This window comes from Planococcus citri, chromosome 1, assembly GCF_950023065.1.
Source record: "Planococcus citri chromosome 1, ihPlaCitr1.1, whole genome shotgun sequence".
Lineage (NCBI taxonomy): Eukaryota > Metazoa > Arthropoda > Insecta > Hemiptera > Pseudococcidae > Planococcus > Planococcus citri.
The window spans coordinates 87,235,641-87,259,992 of NC_088677.1; the positions used below are offsets into that span (position 1 = coordinate 87,235,641).

Sequence of the window (24,352 nt, forward strand, 5' to 3'; positions counted from 1 at the left end):
AAAGCGGTCAAGAAATCGATGGCGATATGATGAAATTCACGTTTTCGATTCGTATTAGCAACGAAGTCTTCAGTATCTGGACCACGTAACAATCGAAAAAATGCGGTAACACACGATTTATTATTTTTTAAAATCGGTATCGAGAGTTGGTCAAATTCGATCAGAAACATTTCAGCAACACGATGATCTCGAAAACCTTTCCATGGTTGTACTTTGGAAATAGCTATGTCGACATTGGAATTTTTTTCATCAACATCGTCTTCGTTAAATTTTACCGGTTTTACGATTAATAAAGATTTACAATCTTTATAATGACGCTTCAGAATTTCCGGTGGATTATTCCAAATTAAAGGTCGAGTATCCCATTCGAGGAAATTCTGTTCATTTTCATCGTAACCGCCGTTCTGAGCTCGTCTACGTCGTTGAGGAATAACGTTTTTAAGCTCTTCGGATATAGTTTTACCAATAGAACGTGATAATGAAGCGGTAACTGCATCTAACTGAGATATCGAAACGTTCGACTGAGGTGCGGTTGGATCATTCGTAGCGTTAATGAGTTCTTGACGCAATCGATTTAATTCAGCGTCTTTTTCAGCGGCTGCAGCTGCTGCTGCGTTCGATTCAGCCGTTAACCGTAAGTACTCTTCGTAGACTCGTTGTTGTTCGGATGGTGATAAGTTCTCCATTTCTACTTCAAGAACAGATTTGCCAAATGTTACTCGTTTTGTAATCGGAGATAAACGATAACTTTGGTTGAGAGTTCGGTTAATAAAGCTTTTGACCGAATCTGGAGTTGTAGTCAACGAGCTAATGTTCGATGATGAAGAACTAGAAGGTATAGAACCGATGCCGGATAAATCGAATACACTTGATGATGAAACGTACGAGGTTGATGGTCGATGTACGTTGAAATTTGGTGGCGGATACGTTACCAATAGTCTTGGATCTATCGGTACTTCAGTGACCGTAGCAGTTTTCGGCTTCGGTTTCCGAGAAACTGGAGGTAACTCGTGAAACAAGACTGAATCGGTAACACGAGACCTCGTCACTGGACCGGACTGTCTTTGAGTGACTTTACCGGAATTAGTACTTCGTCGGTTTGAAGGATTCGAATCCGAGGGTATCGCACTCGAAGGAGTAAAAGTAGTAGTCGATGTGGAAACAGCAATCGAATCGATTGATAAGCTTCTTCGTGAAGGCTTTTTTGACATATATTCACTCGAATTAAAGTTGATCCAATTATTTCATACGCGATGGAGCAACCGGTAAGATGTGGTGAGCATCATAAGACGGGGAAAGAAAGGGGGAAGTATTTACAAACAAATTATATCTCGATCTAAAAGAAAATTCAAACTGGGAATGATATCGAACGTCCCGTCAGGCGCCAGGTATAATAAATCATACCAATTTTGCATCCAATTTGATTAATCTTTTATCTCGGTAAATAATAATAAACTAATAACTAATTAAACCCTAAGAATACTCTCACTATGGTTTATAAACTGTACCTTAACAGGTCGGTTGTTTTCGTACTCATAATCACCGCTTGATACCGACATCTTGTTGGCTGGATAATTCGTTCACGTAGCACAACACTTCACAAAAATATTACGATTTCCGAAAGATATAAAACAAGCTAAATAATTTCCAAAATCGCGAAAAGAAAATACACAAGAAGGTATCATATATCATAACAAAACACACAAGATGGAAGTCGATCTAAAATTGAAAATACAATTATTATGCGTAACGACTATAGCGACACCTAGTGAGAAGTATTCAAACTATCGTAGCAATATATATTTTTTTTTTTTTTTTTTTTTTTTTTCGATAGTTTACAATGTAAGCTTATAAGATAATTTAATCAGTTTAATATACCAGCAATATAACGTAAATTCATCGAAAATCATAGGTAGAGAGATGAACATGATATAACACAGGTACATTTATATACATTAGTACAACATGCATGAAATCAAGTATCAAGTTTTGACCAATAGTTTTCTTAGTTCAAGGTTACTTTATGGCATGTTCGAGGTATTATGTACGAAGACATGTACGTTAACGAGTAATTGAACAATTAAATACGCTCGATTTTCAACCTTGAAGTTTTTATCTCTTGATATCAAGGATTCGGTGCATTTAGATGTACTAGAATTTTAACCAGAATTTTCATGCCTATTTCTTACGAAGATTAATTTATCAAGCACCATATATATTACGTTAGTCTACGTTGCCATCCTATCTCAAACTTATCAGATTACTTTACGTTACATGTGGCAACTAAAAGGAATAGGTGTGATGAAAACTGATTCAATTGAGTAGGCATAAAAACCCAAACCAAAGGTGTTTTTTGAACACGAAATAAAAAAGGAATTTTGAGTGGAGTTTTGACTCAAGGAACCTTCCTTGAGCCCCACGTTGGGCGCCATAAAAGTATATGTGGTATAAAATTTGAAAAATGCAGATTTTTTAATCAAGGAATACAATGGTTCGGAGGATTGAAATAGGATAGGTAGGCAGGAAATAGGTATCGGAATAAGATAAATAGGTAATGGAATAATACGAGCATAGGGAAGTAGGAATGATATAGGATGGAAATAAGAACCTAGTTATACCACATAACCTTCATTAAATCAGTCTCCATTACCATAAGAAAAATAAAAGTATCTTCTACACGATAATAAATTTAGAAAGGCCAAGAAGGTATCGAGATGACATCTCGATATGATTTTAGAATTCAAAGGTAGATCAAATTTAAACGCATTTGATTCGATTACTTCACCATTGTGAATGTAGGTCAGAAAGTTAATCTCATAAATCGAGATATTTCAATTTGGAAAAATTATACGGAGGACCGGAGTCCTATCTCGAGATTCATAATCGAACCATATCCATAAAAATAAAACAACTAAGCCAAATTCGGCTATTTCATTTGTACATCACTAAGTCTAAAACCTCATAATAAAGGTATATCGTAAAGGGACATTTTACCTAACACTCACTCACCACATCATGGCAGAATTGCCATTACCGGCAACTCCGTTGCTAGGCTTCTACTCAGCCATCTCGATGAAGTCAGCACCAGGTAATAAATCAATAAATCGCGAAATAATCTCGAAAGTCAAATCAAGCTCAAATCATTATAATAAATGAAAAAACATCACATTAACAAATACATAACGACATAAATCAAAAATAAGGAAAAGAACGCGGAAACGGACGTCTAATTCATAAACCGAAAATTCATAAGTTACTTGAAACCAGATTCAAAAGTTCCAACAACACACCGAATCTGAATTCAAGTAACGCCATCTAACCTCAATTTTGTTCAAGTAGACGAAGACTTCCAAGATTATAGCCATCTATACTACAATGCTGAAGGAGGTGAGCGATTCGATCAAAATTTTCAAAGTGTGCTCTGCTCTCATAATGTATAATTTTTTGGGTACAGATCTTCTCGATTTTCACAAAGGTTCAAACTCAGGTTTCAAATTTTCCCTCAAATTGGAAGGTAGAGGATTTCTACCCCTTCCCCCTCCACCAATCCAGATTGAGAGTCGCCATTTTTAATACACTTGGTAAATTCAAATCATCAACAGAAGTACGTCGATGGTAATTTTTACGTAATTTTGAATTGAAGCTGCCATTTTAAAATCTGAGCTTTCAATTGAAAATTTCGAATTCAATTTTACATTTTTGAATGTTTCGCTGTTTTTTTTATTTTTTTAATTTTATACTTGAATTAGTGTTGGCCTGAGAATATTCTCAATGCGCATAATCTGAGAATATTCGCGAATATTCGCGAATATTCTCAAATGCCTGGAGAATATTCTCTCAAAAAAATAAAAATCATGACTTTTTTCAAAAAATTTGAAGTTTTTTCTACAATTTTCCACAATTTACAAGTTTTACATCTACTTTTCTTTATAAATTTCCAATTTTCCTTAATAATTTGAATCCTTTTCAATGGAAATTTGGAAAGTTTCCGATTATCTCTAAACTAAGCAATAATGTTCTAATTTTTTGAAAAGAATCTGCGGAATATGCGCAAGAATATGCGCATATTCTTGCGCATGCGCAAGCAAAAAAAGAATATTCGCGAATTTGCCCAACACTAACTTGAATTACTGTTTTTTTAAAAACCAAAATCTGCTATTTTTCACTTATGTTAGTCAAAATCGCACAAGATTCCAGTCTTTTTCTGATAAAATTGCCACACATTTCAAATTTTTTGTTAAAATTATGAAAAATTCCCGATTTTTCCGTAAATATTTTCAAAATTCTGATCTTTTGCCAACATTTTCAACTTTATCCATGCTTTGTGACCTTTTTGCATAAGATTCTTGTTTTGTACCAATACCTAGGTCTAGGTAACTTCAAAATTTTCTGATTTTTTTGTATAAATTTCCAAAAGTTTCTGCTCTTGATTGTCAAAATTTACAATGATTTCCTCACTATGCTAAAATTGAAAGATCCTGTTTTTTAATTTTAAAATTGAACAATTTTTCGTCTTTTTTTTAACCAAAATTGCCAAAAATCATTGATTTTTTCTTCCAGTATAAGCAACACCTGAAAAGGTGTCTGTCATCTTTTACCTAGCCACATTCGCACAGATCGTCATCAGCCAAATGCCATCTGTGTATGTTGGATTTTGAGCGTGTTGTTCCGCTTTTAATTCTATTCAGCATTTTCCAGAGGCTGTACTTCAGTTGGTTGCCTTGAGGCAATGATTCGCTCATAGTATTGCTATTTGATGCTGTGTTCCAGATTTGACAGCGTTCAATTTCAGCAGGAGCACTCAATTCATTCGCTGTTCTCAGGAAACTGTCAACTGTGTCTAGATTTTAGTCTGCTCTCTGGTAATTTGTTGTAGCCATGCATGGGGTGTACAGGGTTGTGTGTTGCTTTAGTTTTTTCTGCTCTGGCAGCCACCTCCCTATGCACTTCCGGTGGTGCAATCCCTACAAGACAATGCAGAGCTATGAGTGGAGTTGGTCTGAGGCATCCTATCACCAATCAGTAGGCTTCATTCTGGGGCACATCTACTTTTTTAGCATGTGCTGGGCAAGCATATTCTGCAACTGAGTAACACAGTTCTAGTGCTGATGTGTGCAGGACCTGTGGTTTAGCTCCCCATCTGCTACCTACTAGCTTTTGGATCAGATTTGTTCTAGCAGTCACTTTCATTTTGGTTTTTTTCACAGTGTTGCTGGTAGGTGAGTGATCCATCCAGTGTCACGTCCTAGATATTTGGGGTGGTCATTGTGATTCAGTGCAGTGTTTCCCCATTGGATGTTGAGCTGTCTCTTAGCCTCACAGTTTTGCAGGTGGAACGAACAGGTTTCTGTCTTGGCTTCTAGCTATTGCCTAATTCAGTGTGTCTTCCACCTCTACAAATGTGTTACACTGTGCTGTGAGCGCTAAGTTGTCTGCATAAAGGAAGTGACATGCAGGTCCTCCAATTGGTTGGTCATTAGTGTAGATATTAAAAAGGATGGGTGACAGGACACTTCCCTGCAGCAAGTCATTCTTTTGCCTTCTCCGAGTGCGGTTCTTTCTATCTAAAGTCACATAGAACCTCCGGTCTTTAAGCAGTGTCGTGATGATTTCTGTAAAGTTGTAGTCCCGGGTTATTGAAATACGGTGCACAATTCGAAATAAAAAATGTATTCGAACATATTTACACTAATACAAAATGTACAATAAAATAAAACGAAATAAAATCGCCATAATGCGAACAGAAAACGTAAAACGGTAATAAAACTCGAGTAGAAAAATCTAAAAGTCATCGGAGATGTTTGTTGACTTCTCGGAAATGTAAGCTATACACTGTATCTCGATAATACGACGAATTACGAGTAATTACGAAGTAAATGAACGATTACAATGTATACGCGAATTTTTACATTATTTTCAACACAGTTCATAAATCTTGTACCAAAGTAACCGATGACACACTGTGTCAAACGCTGCAGTGAGGTCCACAAACACAGCACCAGTGACCTTGCTCTGTTCAAAACCATCGCCAATGTGCTGTGTTAAACTCAGAACTGACCAGTATAAGATTTCCCAGGTCTGAAACCTGCCTGCTGACTGATTAAGTTCTTGTCAATGTGCTCAGCTACTCAATTTAGGACCACTTGCTCAAATATCTTATACAGGTGAGTTAGTAACAATATAGGGTGGTAACTTTTAGGGTCGTTTGGGTCTTTGTCTGGCTTCTGGATAGCAATGACATGGGTCTGCCTCCATGACCGAGGTATTTTTGACTTTTCTACACAGGTGTTGTACAATTCCTGGATCCATGTAACAGTTTTTGGCCCAAAATGCTTTATCTGCTCCACATACATTTTATCAACACCTGCTGCTTTTCGATTTTTGGCTGAGCATATAGCTGCTGTGACCTCGGAGTATGTGAATGGTGATGAAAAGTTATTCATTTCCTCTGCTTGATTACAAATAATTTTCTTGCTTTTAATTCTACCATTTGTCTTTCCATTTATGAGCAACTGGTGAGCAATCTGGTTTGCTGTTTTCTGAGTGAAACTCCTTGCTTAACTTTTTTCTCCATTCAGTCTCTTGAGCAGATGCCATGCTCTTCGACTGTCCTTGCCAAAATTGAGATCTTCTACCAGTCCCTGCCAGTTCTCCTGCCTTGACTGAGCTATCTCCGCTGCAAGTTTATCTCCAAGCTCTATGGTATCATCATCATCAAAGTGATTTTCATTAAATTTATCAACATATTCGTTGTACTGTGTGATGAGGCTTGGTTTCATACCAGAGATGTACTCTTTCCTTGCTCCTCTTGGGATGTGCTTGACTGAGATTTGTTCAAGGACTGCATTAAAAAGATCATAATTTTCTGATGCTGGTATGATGTTATCCACCTCTGTATCCAGCTCCTGAGTAAAGGACTCCCAATCAGCCTTTTTAAAGTTGAATCTTGGTGGTGGGTTAGCACTTCTGATTGGGCAGACTGCTGCTCTAACCTCACAGATTATTGGCCTGTGCTGGGTATGAGGTATGGGATTGGCAACCAGTTTCCAACAAAGATGTGACATTTGCTCTGACACGAAGATGTTATCTGGGTTATAGCCACGTTTCCAACACCCGCTGTTGAATGAGGCTGGTAATTTAGGATCAAAGATAAGGCGCAGTTGGTTTTCATCAGCCCATTTTTCCACCAAATCTCCATTTGAGTCATTCTCAGTGTACCCCCCAGCTCACTGCATGGCTGTTAAAATCTCCAGTCACAATATGTTTTTGCTGGGTGCCTATGTTAGGGTTGTTTGGCCATTTGAAATCAGCATTTGGTGGTTTGTAGATTGATGTTATCAGGCAGTCTCCAATGTCTACTGTCAGAATCTCTATATCATCATCATTGGTGCAAGAGGCAGCAAGTATCTCCATATTTTGTTTAACTAGGATGGAACTACCTTATTTCTTGCGTGGTCTGTTGATTACCATCTCCTTGCCCCCCTCTTTGAAAATGAAAAAATGCCAACTTCAATAAGGATGCATTTTTGAATGATGTGCAAAATTATAAAAATTCGTCTGAAAAGCCTGAAAAACAGGAGAAAATTATTTCTGGGGAAGATTCTGATTAATTTCTGTGAAAATTTATTTTTAAAAATCTCGAAAATTTGTGACTTTCTTTTTTGAAAAATTGTAAGATTTACTGTGACAACGAGGGGCTTGTCGTTGAACTTCATTTGTCAATAATCCCTCTAGAAAGTAAGTAAGAACCTAACCTATCCAAAGTAAAATTTATTGGACCTGTCAAATGTTAACCTTGATGTTACATAAGTATAAATAATGCCTTAAAGTATTAAATTGTCATATTTATTGTTTATTGATGCATTCATTATCTCCATTCTTCAATCCTTTTCTATATCTTGTAGGTATAAGTAAATTTTCTTTCATACCTATATGATTGTAGTGTAGTGATTTAAACAAAATACTGTCGACCAGTTAACGAGGTTAACCGTATTGTCTCGTAATAATATTATCCCGTTCATTGATAGGTACTTTTACATGTCAATTATCATTTATTAATGATAATGGTTTGTGGGATTATCGATGTGCTTACAATCAGTGCTAATTTCTCATTAAGTGACCCGATTTCTAATTCACCATATTTTGTTGTGCAAATTTGTACCTACTGGGAAGACGATACCTAATCTTAATCGTTCTATATGAACCTAAACATACTCGTCAACCCGGAGTTCTTTCAAAATCGGTCGTCGGTCTCTCTGGTTTATTCACCTAACATTTATTTGCATCCAATTTTAAAATTCATTATAAATTCGTCGTCGTCGGCATCGCGAATTCAACTTCTCAGATGTTTTTCGTATAAATATTAAAATATGTCTGCGAATTTATATGCCCATTAGGAATTCACTCGTGTGTTAGTCACCGACAACGACACCTGTTTATTGCTCAACGTATGGTTGGTATAGTTGGCGAAATTTATATAAATAAATTTACGTGGGCGTTCTCACATTTGGCGAGATATTTGCATCGAAGAATTCTATGTACAATTTGAGAATGATGAGAATGAGTTTTAATCTATTTACCTCTCGGTAGGTTATTTGGTTGTAAAATTTTGCTGTTTGAAAATCGATACCTGGGTCCTTCGTTGGGTGAAAGACCGGATGTGGTGATTATTTTACGAACTCCTGTGTTCATTTTGTTTATCATACTTACACCTGGTTCCTATGTACGAATTTTTTTCACCTTTTATTTTATACTAGCGAATTTTTTTCTTCGTCAATAGTTCGCTGGGTATATTTGGGTTTCTTTCTTTAGTAGCCTATGTATTGTTTGTAGTATAAAGTGTGCTATCTTTATGTGTGCAGAATTCATAATGTAACCTATATTTTCTTTATTGATAAATGCTAATTTATTTTCGCATTCTAGTAGTACCTATATTCTAATATCGATGTGATGTAAGTAGCCTTAATACCTACCAAAAATAATACTCATTGTGTGATTATTATTTGTATTTCAGCCTTTTCAGAGGATGTGTCGGTGATACTGAAAAACTGAACAAAGAGAAAAATTACGATAGCGATTCCGGCGACTATAATGATCCTTCGGATATTCATAAGCCAATCAACGGCAGTCATTTTGATCTCGCATTCAAACGTAGTGATAAAGTAACATATAAGGCGATATTACCTCAGGTAGTGCATTCCATCAACGAGTAGGTAGAACGTATTGTAATTTGTAGCTAATAATTATGTACTTGGGATGTACGTAGACGTACGTGTATCTGTATAGTCTGCTAATATTTTAATTGTACCTACTACCTACTAATACTAGCAAAGGTGGAGAAATATGCGAATAAGCTGAAACATAAGCATATTTCTTTCCTATTCGTGCTTCTTACCGTGCAAAATGAAGCCTAAAAATGTTGATAAAATTGACGCTTGCAAAATTGTACGAGTGTACATTTTTCCAGTTAATTAATCGTGTTGGTTTATTATTAGCTGACGAATAGCTGTACATATGTTGCGAACATTTACGCGAATTTGTTCGCTGGTGTGCTCACTTATGCGTGTGAATTTGTCAGGCGTCGTTGTGTACAAGCTCATATGAGTGTGACTTTACTTTTCACTGAGCTCTGTAGGGATTAGGGAATAAGTTTGGTTTGTTTTTTCGCAGTCGAATTACTCGATTAGGTATTTGTTGTATTTTTACAGTTGATCGGTGGTCTGCGAAAATTCTTAGTTCATTGACTGTGACTTTGACTCGATTTGAACTCGTTTAATTTTTTTGATGCCTGATATCAGTTCTAGATTATTTTTTATCTCATTTACCTACTGTTATGTTAGTTCCTAGAACTGCGAAGTGTTTTTTTTTATCTTCAAATTTCAGGGAAAAGCGTGCACTTTTGTAATTCTACGATACTTTTCCTTTCAAGTTTACGAAAGCATTTCGCTGTGACCGAATAATTTTAAAGAAGACGAGCGTTGAACAAAAATTCTGAGAAATAATGGTATGAATTTTTAGCGAAAGTTTACTGATTATAGGAAATTAGATTTTTATATTTTGAAATTTTTTCCTGGAGTTTTTTATTTTGAGGATTCGAGATGATAATGTCTGAAATTTTTTCCATCTTGAGATTTTTCTCTCGAGCTTTTTGGTCTCGAATCTCCATTAAGGTTTTAAGATTGTTCGATCTCAAGCTTTTCCATCGAAACTTTTCCTTGAAATTATTCTATTTTTCTTGGGGAGGGGGAGTGTGTTTTTAATTACTAGATTTAGATTATTTTACACCCTTCATGAGGAGGTTGTTGTCCCTCTCCCTACACATAATAAGTTTTTCGATCGCAAAATTTTCACATCGAGACTTTTTGAGATTTCTCGAGAGTTTTTTGCCATGAGACTTTTTAATGTGATTTTTCACCGCAAGTTTTTGAGCTTTTCTTGCCACGAAATTTTGACATTTTGATCTCAAAATTCTCCAATCTCAAGACTTCTTGTTTTCCTTTTTTTTTTTTTTTTTTTTTTTTAGGTGTTTGTGAGATGATTTTACTTCTGAATTTTGATCTTGATATTTTCTTTCTCTGAGTTTTGAAATTTTCGTGTAAGAAAATTTTAAGATTTTGATTTAAAAATGTTTCCAATTTCGAGGTTATTTATCAAGATTTTGCTGTCTCAAGGTTTTTTAAATTTTTTTTCTCAAGTGCTCTTTGAGACTTGCTAAAATATTATGATCGTGAAATTTTACCCAAGATTTTTTGGTTCCTTTGAGGTTTTCATGTTACGAAAATTTGAGATTTTGATCTCAAAATTCTCCAATCTCAAGACTTTTTTTCTCTTTTTTTTTTTTTGATGTTTGTGAGATGAGTTTATTCCTGAGTTTTGGTCTGTATATTTTTCTTTCACGGAGTTTTGAAATTTTCGTGTAAGAAAATTTCAAGATTTTGATTTAAAAATTTTTTCAATCTCGAAGTTATTTTTCAAGATTTTTATTTCTCGAGGTTTCTTGAATTTTTTTCTCAAGTGCTCTTGAAACTTGCTAAAACATTATGATCGTGAAATTTTACCCACGATTTTTTGGTTCCTTTGAGGTTTTCATGTTACGAAAATTTGATATTTTGATCTCGAAATTTTCCAATCTCAATACTCTTGATTTCATGATTTTTTCTCGAGAATGTTTTTCCCTCAAGAGCTCTTGAAACTTTTTCTTCTAGACGTCTTGAGGTATTTTGATCGTAAATTTTTTTGGTATTCGACCTTTCTCTTGAGAAATTTTGAAATTTTCGTGTAGAGAAATTTTCAGGTTTTGATTTCAGAATTTTTTTTATCTCAATTTTTTTCCTCGAAAGCTTTTGGAATTTTTTTTTCACGGGACTTATTGAAATATTTTGATCTTGAAAGTTTACTCCTCAAGATTTGTTGGTCTTGAAAGAACTTTTTCGAGATTTTTGGAGCTTTTCATGTCCCAAAGTTTTAAGATTTTTATCTGAAAATTTTCCAATCTCACAGCTTTTTGATTTCACAAGATCTTTATATTTCGAGGGTATATTTGGTATCGAGAATTCCCCCCCCCTCGCAGACGTAATGAGTCATGAGATCGTGATATTTTGCTTACGATTTTTGGGTCTTGAGATTCTTCTCTCAAGATCTTGTGTAAAGAGATTTCGAAATTTGCATGTCTCGAAACTTTGAGATTTTGATTTCAAAATTTTCTGATTTTGAAACTTCCTGAATTCCTCGAGATTTCAAAATCTTTTTTGTTGCTATTTTTATTAATTTAGGTATAAATTTTTTTAATTTAAGACTTTTTTGAGATTTTTTCTTATTTCAAAATTTTTTTATTCTGAGAGTTTGGGAACTTTTGGCTATTTTTTTTTTGATTTTTTAAAATCGACAAAAATGATCAAAAAATTGGCACCACTGTGTTCCAAAAAATTTCCTTAGTTTCAGGAGTAATATTTTTTTAAATTTTGACGCGATTAATGCGAAATATTCACCTCAAAAAAATTTTCAAAACACGAATTTATCCAAAAATAAGCGATTTGCAAATTTTTAACTGCTCAGTAGAACCCTAAAAGAAGTGGTTTTGGATTTTGGCAGCAATAGTATAATCGATGCAAAATCTCAAATATAAATACTTTCATTCAAGACTTGGCTTCCCCCTCCCCCAAAACAGGTTGTGTAGCGACAGGAGTGAAAAAACCACGATTTTTTGGAATATGCGCTCTCTTTGGAGGTTGAGATCTTCTCTCCAGGGGCACTTCCGGAGCTGAAATTTTTTGTGGGTAACTTTTAACTCGAAATAAAAGTCTCTGCTGAATTTGGTTCAAATTCGCCTACTTTTTTTTTTGCCAATCCACCCTAATGTTCATGTCTCTAGATTTTTGAACATTTGAACATATTGATTTTTTTTTTTCAAATTTAACGACTTCAAGATTCAGATTTTTCTTTCAAAATTTTTCTGTTTCATAGTCGAAATTTTGAGATTTCAATATTATTGATATTTTAAAATTCTTTAAGTATCGAGATTTCAGGATGCTTGTGTCGAAATATTTCCATTCTTGTTGAACTTGAAATTTTTTGATTTGAAGATCTTTTGATTTGGGGATTTTTTCTCGAGATTTTTTGGTCTTGTTTTTCTCTCGGGATTTCAAGATTTTCTTCCGTAGTTGAGATTTTGAGGATTTTCAATTTCAAGATTTTTTATTAAATATGAGATTTTTTTTATCTCAATTTTCAGTTTCGAGATGTTTTTCTCAAGATTATTCTTTGCCTCGAAATTTCAGATTTTCATTTCTTGAAAGTTTTAGTTATTCATCTTCAGACTCTCTACTTTTTCATGTTGAGATTTTTCCTTCGAGATTTTTCCATCTACAGTCTTCAAGATGTTCATGTTTCAACATTTTTCAAACTCAAGCTTTTTTCTCGAGATTTTTATTGAGACTTACAAATTTTTTGATCTTAATAAATCTTGAGACTTTTTTGTTTTGAGATTTCAAGATTTTCCTTTCTTGAAAACTTGATTTTTCTACGACATTTTTTGAAATCTGTTGAGCTTGAGATTTTTTGATCTCACAATCAGATTTCTCAAAACTTTCTGAAATTTTTTGATCTTTAGATCTTTGAGTTTTTTCTCAGGATTTCTTCGTATGCAGACTTCGAGATGTTCATGTCTAAAGATTTTTCTATCGAAATTTTTTGACCTTAAGACCTTCATTTGAGATATGTTGAAATCAAGATTTATCATTTTGAGATTTTTCAATCTCAAATTTTCCCTCAGATCTTTCGAGATTTTTTTCCTCAAGATCTTGAGATTTTTTTGTATGCAGACTTCAGGATGTTCATGTCTCAAGATTTTCCCATCGAGATTTTTTATTTTGAAAATTCTCAATCTCAGATTTTTTTTGAAAATTTCTTCAAATCTTGAGTTTTTTCTCAAGATTATTTTGTGTGCATACTTTCGCTATGCTCATGTGTCAAGATTTTTCCTTCTAGATTTTTTGACCCAGAGACTTTTTTTTTGAGATTTTCTTAAGCTCGAAATTTTTTATTTTGAAAATTAATCTTAGATTTACTCTCATAACTTCTTGTGATTTTTCAATCTCCAGACTTCAAGGTGCTCACGTTTCAAGATTTTTTCATTCTTAAGAATTTTTTTCGCCTTCAGAATTTCTCCTTCTCAATTTTCTTGAGTTTTTTTTATTCAACGATTTTTTTTTTCATCTGAAATTGAATTTCTCGAGATTTTTTAGTGTGGAGATTCTGGTCTCGAAATTTTTATATTGTGGGTTTTCAAGATATCCAATATCTGGAGATTTCTTCATTTTGAAATTTTTTGGTGTCGAGATGTTTCTCTCAAGATTTATGTACCTACCCGCAGCTTCCCCTCCCTATTTTAGAACCGTATCAAGTGCATGACTTGTAAAAGTGGTTTACTGTTCAATCATTTTGGAATTATTTTTCCTTTTTTTCAAATTTGCCTCTGTAAGTTGAAGTTTTTCCTCTCTTTTTCAAGATCTATGCTATCCTACTACATTTGATCTCAACAAGTAAATTCATTGACCTTTGAAAACGTTCACAGCTCGAATATCAAATCAAATTTCGCTCCAATCTGATCCTTGGTGCTCGTAAAAGCAATTAATTCTAAAATTCGTACTTCGCTAAAAAATTCTATACATTTTGGCCTATTCGTATAGGCCAGGGAACCTAATTAAAATTCAAAATTCATCTCGAATTTTGAACACTACAATATAGACGATGTTTTTTTTTTTTTTTTTAAACGTGTTTGGAATCCTCTTTTTACACAATCCGCTGGCAATGATGTGTTTAATTAGATGATTTGTATTGGCGACTTATCATAATAAAACATGTGTCATTTGTCATTATTCTGTCGTATTTGAAACGAGCTCGGTCTCCATTTTTATTCCACTTATATTAGCCACCATATGTGGTTAAGCTATGTGTCTTATACGAGTATATTTCAAATATGCGTCAGTTTTATCAACACTATAGGCTTGGGCTTGGGTATTCAAAACGTCTCGTTTTTTCGGTACCCTTTTATTGTACGAAATTTTTTCTATACATAAGCTAATACATAATATGATACATATTCGTAGGATCGTCTAGGTCGTGATCTTGTCTGCGAACAAAAATATTCACCATGTGACCCGAAACGACGAGTCGATGAAGGCGAAATCTCGTATTCGCGATTCGATTTCTTCACTAGCATAGTACCGTATGGTACCGCAGATACCTGCGAACAAAAGTACCTAGAGAATTTCGCCCTTCATCATCATCGTACTTTATTTAATACCGCAGGTACGAGTACGACGAGGTATTATTGGAAAAAAATCTTGGCACGGTTCTCTTCTTCTTCATTATACGTATGGTCGATCGACTCATCATCGTCACCGAATTAATAACTGATAAAAACTTCAATTCGACATAAACGAGAGCCAAAATTACGCGCTATGGTTAATTATATTGCAAAACTCGACGTATTACAACATTTTTTTTTTCTAATTATGTAAACAACTCGAGTCGGTGTGGCTAAATTTTTTTACACTTTTATTACACTTATGACTTGAGCGAGAAGAACGTTAAATAGCTTGCGCATCGGACATAAAGTTCACAAGTTGGCGCGTCTCGTCTCCTCTCGTCGTCGCGGAAAACGTAATTAATTTAATACCGTAAATTTTTTTCCTTTTTTTAACTTTACTTTGCTTTACTTTATAACTTAATGTATGTATGTACACTTGAGAGAGTGTACTTTATTGCAGCCAAATAATAAATTACTTGTATTTCGAGCCTTGTCACATAGTCTCTTATCGTTTGTTGTGATTTTAAAACGTTTTTTCCCTCATCGTGTTTCTCGTCGAGTCATTTTGTACTTTTCGTGCCGATAATCGACTTCAAAGACTCACGTTTGAAATTTTTTTTAACAATTTTTTTCTCGTTTTGGTTTCGAAAACCGATTCGAGGCTGCGATTGGTGTCTCGTGTTTCTCGTTCAGTAATTTTGTACTTTTCGTGCCGATAATAACGACTTCAAAGACTCACGTTTGTAATTTTTTAAGAATTTTTTTCTGTTTTTGGGAACCGAATCGAGGCTGTGATTGGTGTGATTTTTTTTCTCAGACTTTTTATTCAATCGTATTTTTTATTCAGTACAGTATTTTTGTACTTTTCGTGTTCGTGTATCTGTACAATCGACCTAGACTTTCGTTCGAAATTTTTTGAGAATTTTTTTTGTACTCGTTTTTGAACGACCCGATGAACGCTTGCTATAGTCGAGTTTATGTATTCGCAGGTGTTAGCATGCCTTTCGGCCGCTTCTTTCCATTTACCTATTGGGTTGGTCGTCGCGTACTCGGCCATACTGCTGGATCAGTTGGAGAAACCAGATACCGAAATAAGCATTACTAAAACAGAAGCTACATGGGTCGGTGAGTATCGAGTCATTTACTCAGAGCATTTTGGTGTAGCGACGTTTTTTGCTTAAATTGGCAAAAAAAACTTTAAATGGGTATAAAAGGTGCTTCGAAGTGCAACTTGCACTCTCCTGCTTCTATTCAGATATTTCTATTAGATACAGAGATGTGCTGGAAGGAGAGCTGTGGAGGGGGAAGGTGTCTCAAAACCCCAGACAGAAAAATTTAGCCGAAAAGTTGAGATTTTTTGGAAAAAATGTAGTGAGTTGGAAAAAGTTGGGAAATTTGAGAAAGTTGGCGAGAAATTGTGTAAGCAGGGAAAATCAAAGAGTTACTATAAACCATGGGTTTTTACTTCTTGAATTATAAATTTTCAAAAATTCTCGCTCTCGATTCGCTCGAATCAGATCATTTTCATAATTGCATTTTTCTTACTCAAAGAGTAAAAAAATTGACTTCTCGTATCGAAAATAATACTGTTTTTCTTGAATTTCCCCCCTCCCCCCAAAAAAAGGTCTCTCTAATGCATTCCAGTTAAAACTGCGAAAAATTTCTAACTGCTGCCGAAATATCAAAAAATTTCCCATTTTTTCCGGAAATTTGGAAACAATAATTTCTCATTTTTACCAAAATTAGTTGTTTTTGAAAATATAAAAATTATGTCTTGAATAAAATGAAGAATTGTGAATTTTTGAGAGCTTTTGCCCTCGCCTCGCTCGGACCATTTCACATTTTTAAAAATATTACAATTTTTTTGAAAACTGAAAACTCTAAAAGCCATGAAAATCAACTTTCTTGGAACATCAAAAATCAAAAATTAGGTTGTTTTACGTTTCGAATTATCAATTTTCACAGCTTTTGCCTTTCCCTTTCTTCTCTCTGACCAAAAATGGAGGATTGAAAAATTGACTTCTCACATGAACAATAATGTTGTTTTACTTTTGAAAAATAATTATCAATTTTTTCAAAGCTCTTGCCTTCGCTTCGTTCGGGCAAAATTAAATTTTACTGTACGATTTTTCAAAAAAATTTAAGAATAAAATCTTAGCCCTTTGAGACCGGAGAAAAATCTGACAGATGAATAGAAAAATTTCAATAAAATGGGAAGGAGTAGATATCGCACCTCGGGAGTAATAAGGTCACATCTCAAAAAAGTGAAATTTTACAGGAGAGTGATTTTCTTTTTTTTAAAAACTTGATTCATTATTTTCATCAACTTATAATTAATTGTGAGGAATGAATAGCACCTCATTTTAAAGATCTGGAATCCTACCTTCATTTAGCATAAGAACACTTTGAAAAATAAAATCTTAAAGAGGAAATATTTCAATGTTTGGAAAACATTTTGAGTTAGAACCTTTCATTAAAGTTGATGTGGAGGCGAAAGGAAGCGTCCAAAAAAAATTTCATGACAACAAAGTTGTAGAGAATTAAATTTCCAATCGACATAATGTCGTTAGTTTTTTTCTAGAGTGCTTAGTTTTTGAGTTTTTCTCAAAAAACTAAAATTTCATGATATGTGCAAATTCATTTTTCTGAAAAGTGATCAATTTAAAAAAATTTTTCCATTTGGTACAAACCAATAAAAAATGCACTCTTTGTGACTATTTCTAACTGACAAACATTCAAAACAATCAAAACTATTTGTTAACACTTTGTATGTACGAAATTTGCTCAAAAAAGGTGGAGTTTTTTGAGATATACCCTTATAACTCCAAACAACTTGCAATGTTGTTGAGATTTTGAGTTGGGCCATTTGCGTTTTTTACAAGATCTAGATAATGTACCCAACTCGAAGTGTAATTTTTGGTTGAGGGGGGTCATACAAACCCCAAAAATGCAAAAACATCAAAATCAATTTTTTTTGAGATGTGACCTTATTACTCCCGAGGTGCGATATAACTTCGTTAGTCAATTTTTTTTTTTTAAATTGAGGTTTACTCAAAATTTAATTTTGGAATTTGGGGAAATGCTCAAAATGGGCATTTTTTGTATCCTGATTTACAAAATAAATTTTCAATGTAGGGATACGAAAATTTTCCGAAAAGTTTCTCTGTGCAATACCAACATAAAAATCAGAAAATTTTATGTATTACTTAAAAAAATTTTGAATCCAAAATTTCGAGAGAAAATAAAAAAAGATTTTTTGCACAAGTTGTGACAGATATATGTACAAATACGAGACTGATACATATAATTTTCAAATCAAAAAATTTTTGGTAAAAAATGAAGAAATTGACGGTGGGGATTTTTATTTTTAAAAAAATTATTTTGAAAATTTAGTTTCAAGGTCATAACATATGAGAAAGTATCATTTTTTGTAATAAATGAGATTCTGTAAATTTTGAAAACTGTTCACTGAAAGCTGCGATATGAAAATTCAAAGAATCTATAATGAGAAAGCTCACTCCACTGGAGTCAGATTTCGTTTGGGAATTTAGGAAATGCTCAAAATGGGCATTTTTTTCTATCCCAATATCTCAAATAAATTCTCGATGTAGGGATACGAGAAGCTACTTTACTTCAGGTAATACCACCAACATGAAAATTAAAAAATTTTGAATAATATATTATTACGTCAAAAATTTTTGAAGCCAAAATCCAAAATTTTGAGAAAAAATAAAAAGTTATTTTCTGCACAAGTTGTGGCATAATTTTCAAATCAAAAAAAATTGAAGAGATTGACGGTGGGGATTTTTATTTGAAAAAAAAAAGGTTATTTTGGAAATTGAGTTTCAAGGTCATTCCATGTAGAATTTTATTTTTTGTAAAAATGAGATTCTATATCTACTAGTCCGGCATATTGACAATAGGAGTAATTGCACCCCCCCCGCCGATCCTCCGGGACAACTTTTTTCTTAAAGGGGACATCCTAAGGAACATTTTGAAGCAAACTAGCCCAAAAAAAAGTTGGCCTTACTTACAAAATGGCGACCATTTTGATTGACAGGTCATCCGAAATCGCAGATTTTGCGTTTCAACATAGGACTCGCACGAAATTTTTCAAACCTTACAAACGTAGATCGAAAAATCATGCAAAAATTGATCACCTGTCGAAATTTCAAGTGCCAAAGTGCGTTTTTCGATTTTTGGTGAATTTTTGAAAATCCAATTTAGGCCAAAACTGAGTGAAGAAATCAAAATTTTACCAAATTGACCTAGAAAGCTGAAATTCGGGATATACCATATTTTCGATATGCCAAATCGATTGAAAACGGTTTCAACCCGTTTTAAGCAGTTCTGGAGCCTCCAGCAGATTTTTGAAACTCGAAATTCCCACAAAATTTCATCAAATTGAAGTTGTAAGACTGAAATTTATTCTAAAAACTAATTTCAATACGGTACGACGTACTGCAGGTGAATTTCAAGTCGTTTTGGAGCCTCCAGCGACTTTTTGAAAATTCTTGAAGCCTCCAGCAGATTTTTGAAACTTTAAATTTTCACAAAATTTCATCAAATGGAGATGGAAAGCTGAAATTTACTCTACACTCCAATTTCATCAACCTCTGAAGACGACTTCAGGTGGGTTCAAGTCATTTTAGAGCCTCCAGCGACTTTTTTGAAAATTACTGGAGCCTCCAGTAGATTTTTGAAACTTGAAATTTCTCCAAAATTTCATCAAACTGAGATGGAGAGTCGAAATTCATTCTGCAAACTAATTTCAATACGCTACGAAGTTGGCTGCTGGTGGATTTCAAGTCGTTTTGGAGCCTCCAGCGACTTTTTGAAATGTTGTATGGTGTTTTTTTTGAAAAATTGAAATTTCCTAAAAGTAGCTGGAAGTTTCAAAACCATTTGAAACCACCATGTAGTCTGCGAAGTAAATTTCAGCTTGCCAACTCCAGTTGATAAATTAATGTTGCAGGAATTTCAAGTTTCAAAAATCTGCTGGAGCCTTCAGGAATTTTCAAAAAGTCGCTGGAGGCTCCAAAATGACTTGAAATTCACCTGCAGTACTTCGTACCGTATTGAAATTAGTTTTTAGAATAAATTTCAGCTTTACAACTCCAATTTGATGGAATTTTGTGGGAATTTCGAGTTTCAATAATCTGCTGTAGGCTCCAGAACTGCTCAAAACGGGTTGAAACCTTTTTCAATCGATTTGGCATGTCGAAAATAGAGTATATCTCAAATTTCAGCTTTCTTGGTTGATTTGGTAAAATTTTGATTTTTCCCCTCATTTTTGGCTTAAATTGGATTTTCAAAAATTCACCAAAAATCGAAAAACGCACTTAAGCACTTGAAATTTTGACAGGTGATGAATTTTCGCATGATCTTTCCATCTACTTTTGTAAGGTTTGAAAAATTTCGTGCAAGTTCTATGTTGAAACGCAAAATCTGCGATTTCGGCTGACCTATTAATCAAAATGGCCGCCGTTTTGTAAGTAAGGCCAACTTTTTTTTGGGCAAGTTTGCTTTAAAATGTTCCTTAGGATGTCCCCTTTAAGAAAAAAGTTGTCCCGGAGGATCTGTGGGGGGGGGGGGTGCAATTACTCCTATTGTCATATGCCGTACTATAAATCTTGAAAAATATACACAGAGAGCTGCGATTTTTTTTTTGAAAGTTCAAAAAATCTGTAATGTAAAAGCTCACTCACTGGGGTAAAATTTCATTTTGGGATTTGAGAAAAATCCAAAATAAATTTTCAATGCAGGGATACGAAAATTTTCTGAAAAGCTGAGATATAAAAGTTCAAAGAGTCTGTAATGTGAAAGCTCGCTGCTCATTCACTTGGGTGAAACTTCATTTTGGAATCTTGGGTCGAAGTAAGATACTAAAGGGGAGATCTCACCTCAATATACCAACATCAGACCAACGCGTTGCATAATCCCAAAATATGCACCTATAAATTTTGAAAATTTTCCACAAAAACTTCGTACACAAAAGTTGAAACTTTCCAAGATGTAGAAACTTACCAGATGCATAGAATCAAATTTCATTCTGGAATTTTGATGAAGATGGACTGAAGAATTTTCAAACCAATAATACATTTTGGCCAAAATTAGTGTAAGTTTAATAGATTTGCATTTCCAAAATTGGATTCAATAAATTTTGAAAAATGCTATCATTGCTCAAATCGTAGGATTTTAAAAATTTTCAAGGGAAGGTTGAATTTTCAATGACCTTGAAAAGTTTCATAAAAGAAACTCAATTTCCAAAAAAAAAACAAAAAAATTAATAAAAATCCCCCACTGTCAATTTCTTTATTTTTGACCAAAATTTTTTTTTGATTTGAAAATTATTTCATCCTCACATTTGTAATAATTGTCACAACTTGTGCAGAAAACTATTTTTAATTTTTCTCGAAATTTTGGATTTTGGCTTTGAAAATTTTTGACCTAATATTATCTATATTATTCAAAATTTTCTGATATTTATGTTGGTTTCACCTAGAGAAACTTTTTGGAAAATTTTCGTATTCCTACATCGAAAATTTTTTTTGGAAACCGGGATAGGAAAATGCCCATTTTGAGCATTTTCATCAAATTCTAAAATTAAACTTTGAGTAAACCTCTATGTTTAAAAAAAAATTTATTCTACATATTCTCTTTTTGAATTTTATTTGCAAAGGCCAAAAGGCTAAAAAAAAAAACAAAAAACTTGCGAATCTTTGATTTTGGATTTCAGCACCAACCTTGCACTAGAACAATTCAAATTTTTTGCCAGGTATTATAAAACCATCGTTTTTGAACATTTTAAATAATTCAACATTTTTGTTTCCAAATTCCCCCTTTCAGAATTTTTTCAAAGTACCTATACATCTGGCTAATTATCATGAAAAATTCTGATGGGAGGGGGAGGGGTCTGGGGTAAAGAATTGAAAAATTTTCAGTACTACCCCCCTCCCCTGCCTCTCCCTCACATCACTTCGCCACACGCCTGTGAATACACAATACATACACTAAATACGTACATTGAATTTTAAAATGTTAAGTTTAATTTACATATGGTATATTTTATCACGACGGGAACGAGAATGACTCATGTTATCTACACAGATAGCAGACTGTTGTTGGTTTTACAGTGGTTTTCATTTCATTGTAAAAGGTAAATGCATCGGAAATTGGGGCTACCTTGAAAGATAACTCTACTCGTAAGGTTACATTTTGGTGTGCAAATCATCATACATAATAATATACGTATTATTCGAATCTGTTATTCGTTCTACATAATAAATTTTACTTTCAAAAGCAATAATGCATTTTATCTAAATTTAAAAGAAAAAAATTGTGCTAAAAATTCCGCATCATTTACCACGAATTGAAATTAAAATTAAAACCCGTGTGTAGTACTTAATCATTACATTGATATGAACCTTTAAATTATAGGTATGTCTGTAGCTGTAAATTTTATCTTATCTTTTCACGGTCACTTTCTGGCGAATTATTATGCAGCCGTGATCGGTCCGACGGTATAACTTTGAATTATCGAGGCGATTAAACGCGAATTCATTCGAGTTGATAATGATTTTTAAAACAATTTTACATGTACGTACATTCTTGATGCGAATTTTAGATTCATAATTGAGATCGCAGATCGCGAAAAATTTGTTTTTTCAATCGAAAATATGCTGATAACGTGATTAAAGTACCAGCATACTTGGACTTGAACGATAAAAAGGTAGACGATATGACGTACCTTCTCGTACGTCACCCTCACCCTACCTTCCTAGTTCCTATTTCGCAAATTTCGAGAAGGATAAAGTTGCAATAAAATGAATTAGTGCATGGTATTTAAAATTGAAATCAATGTCGATCAATTTGCACGTACTTACGTATCTACATAAATATGAAAATCATTACGAAAGAGTTACTAATTTCACGATGTCAGCAGCAGCTTCTTTATATTTTACTCGGATGTACGAGTATTTTTTGTACAGTTCTATTCTTAGAGTTTGACATTTTTGACCATGAACTCCCTCGAGGACGGTTCCATTTTTTTTCATGCGATAGCGTGCTGGCAATTATCAATTTGTGAACAATTGCGCGAATAGTGTAATTTATCGAGTGGAAAATTTTACAGCATTTTTTAATAGGCTGTTTGTCTTAATAGTATTTCAGAATAGTGAGAATGGGTTTTAATTCGTTTTCGTGAAAAAAAAATTGTTCGAATTTTAGCGTGCTTTTTTGAGTAACTCTTATAGTTCGGCATATGACAATAGGAGTAATTGCACGCCCCCCGCGGTTCCTCCGGGACAACTTTTTTCTTAAAGGGGACATCCTAAGGAACATTTTAAAGCAAACTTGCCAAAAAAAAGTTGGCCTTACTTACAAAATGGCGGCCATTTTGATTGACAGGTCAGCCGAAATCGCAGATTTTGCGTTTTAACATAGGACTTGAACGAACTTTTTCACACTTTACAAAGGTAGATCGAAAGATCACGCAAAAATTTATCACCTGTCAAAATTTCAAGTGCTAAAGTGCGTTTTTCGATTTTTGGTGAATTTTTGAAAATCGAATTTAGGCCAAAAATGAGGGAAAAATCAAAATTTTACCAAATTGACCAAGAAAGCTGAAATTTGGGATATACCCTATTTTTGACATGCCAAATTGATTGGAAACGGTTTCAACCCGTTTTGAGCAGTTTTGGAGCCTCCAGCAGATTTTTGAAACTCGAAATTCCCACAAAATTCCATCAAATTGAAGTTGTAAAGCTGAAATTTATTCTAAAAACTAATTTCAATACGCTACGAAGTACTGCAGGTGAATTTCAAGTTGTTTTGGAGCCTCTAGCGACTTTTTGAAAATTCCTGATGCCTCCAGCAGATGTTTGAAACTTTAAATTTTCACAAAATTTCATCAAGTGGAGATGGAAAGTTGAAATTTACTCTATACTCCAATTTCAACAGCCTCTGAAGACGACTTCAGGTGGGTTCAAGTGATTTTAGGGCCACCAGCGACTTTTTTTGAAAATTACTGGAGCCTCCAGCAGATTTTTGAAATTTTAAATTTTCACAAAATTTCATCAAACGGAGATGGAAAGCTGAAATTTACTCTACACTCCAATTTTAACACCCCCTGAAGACGACTTTAGGTGGGTTAAAGTCATTTTAGGGCCTCCAGTGACTTTTTTGAAAATTACTGGAGCCTCCAGTAGATTTTCGAAATTTGAAATTTCCCCAACATTAATTTATCAAATGGAGTTGGCAAGCTGGAATTTACTTCGCAGACTACATGGTGATTTCAAATGGTTTTGAAGCTTCCAGCTACTTTTAGAAAATTTCAATTTTCCAAAAAAACGTCACACAACCTTTCTTACTCTCTACTCCAATTTCAACAGCCTCTGAAGACGACTTCAGGTGGGTTCGAGTGATTTTAGGGCCACCAGCGACTTTTTTTGAAAATTACTGGAGCCTCCAGCAGATTTTTGAAACTTTAAATTTTCACAAAATTTCATCAAATGGAGATGGGGAGTTGAAATTAATTCTGCA

General features: G+C 34.0%; 1 protein-coding gene across 3 annotated transcripts in view; it reads left to right on the plus strand.

Moving 5' to 3' along the window:
- LOC135839754 (facilitated trehalose transporter Tret1-2 homolog) overlaps window positions 1–24,352 on the plus strand; it is a 57,833-nt gene that overhangs the window by 10,689 nt on the left and 22,792 nt on the right. For all 3 annotated transcript variants that reach the window (XM_065355957.1, XM_065355940.1, XM_065355948.1), the window contains 2 exons: window positions 9,014–9,188; window positions 15,799–15,934. In XM_065355957.1, coding sequence (XP_065212029.1) covers window positions 9,014–9,188; window positions 15,799–15,934 — 311 coding nt within the window. The remainder of the gene's footprint in view (window positions 1–9,013; window positions 9,189–15,798; window positions 15,935–24,352) is intronic.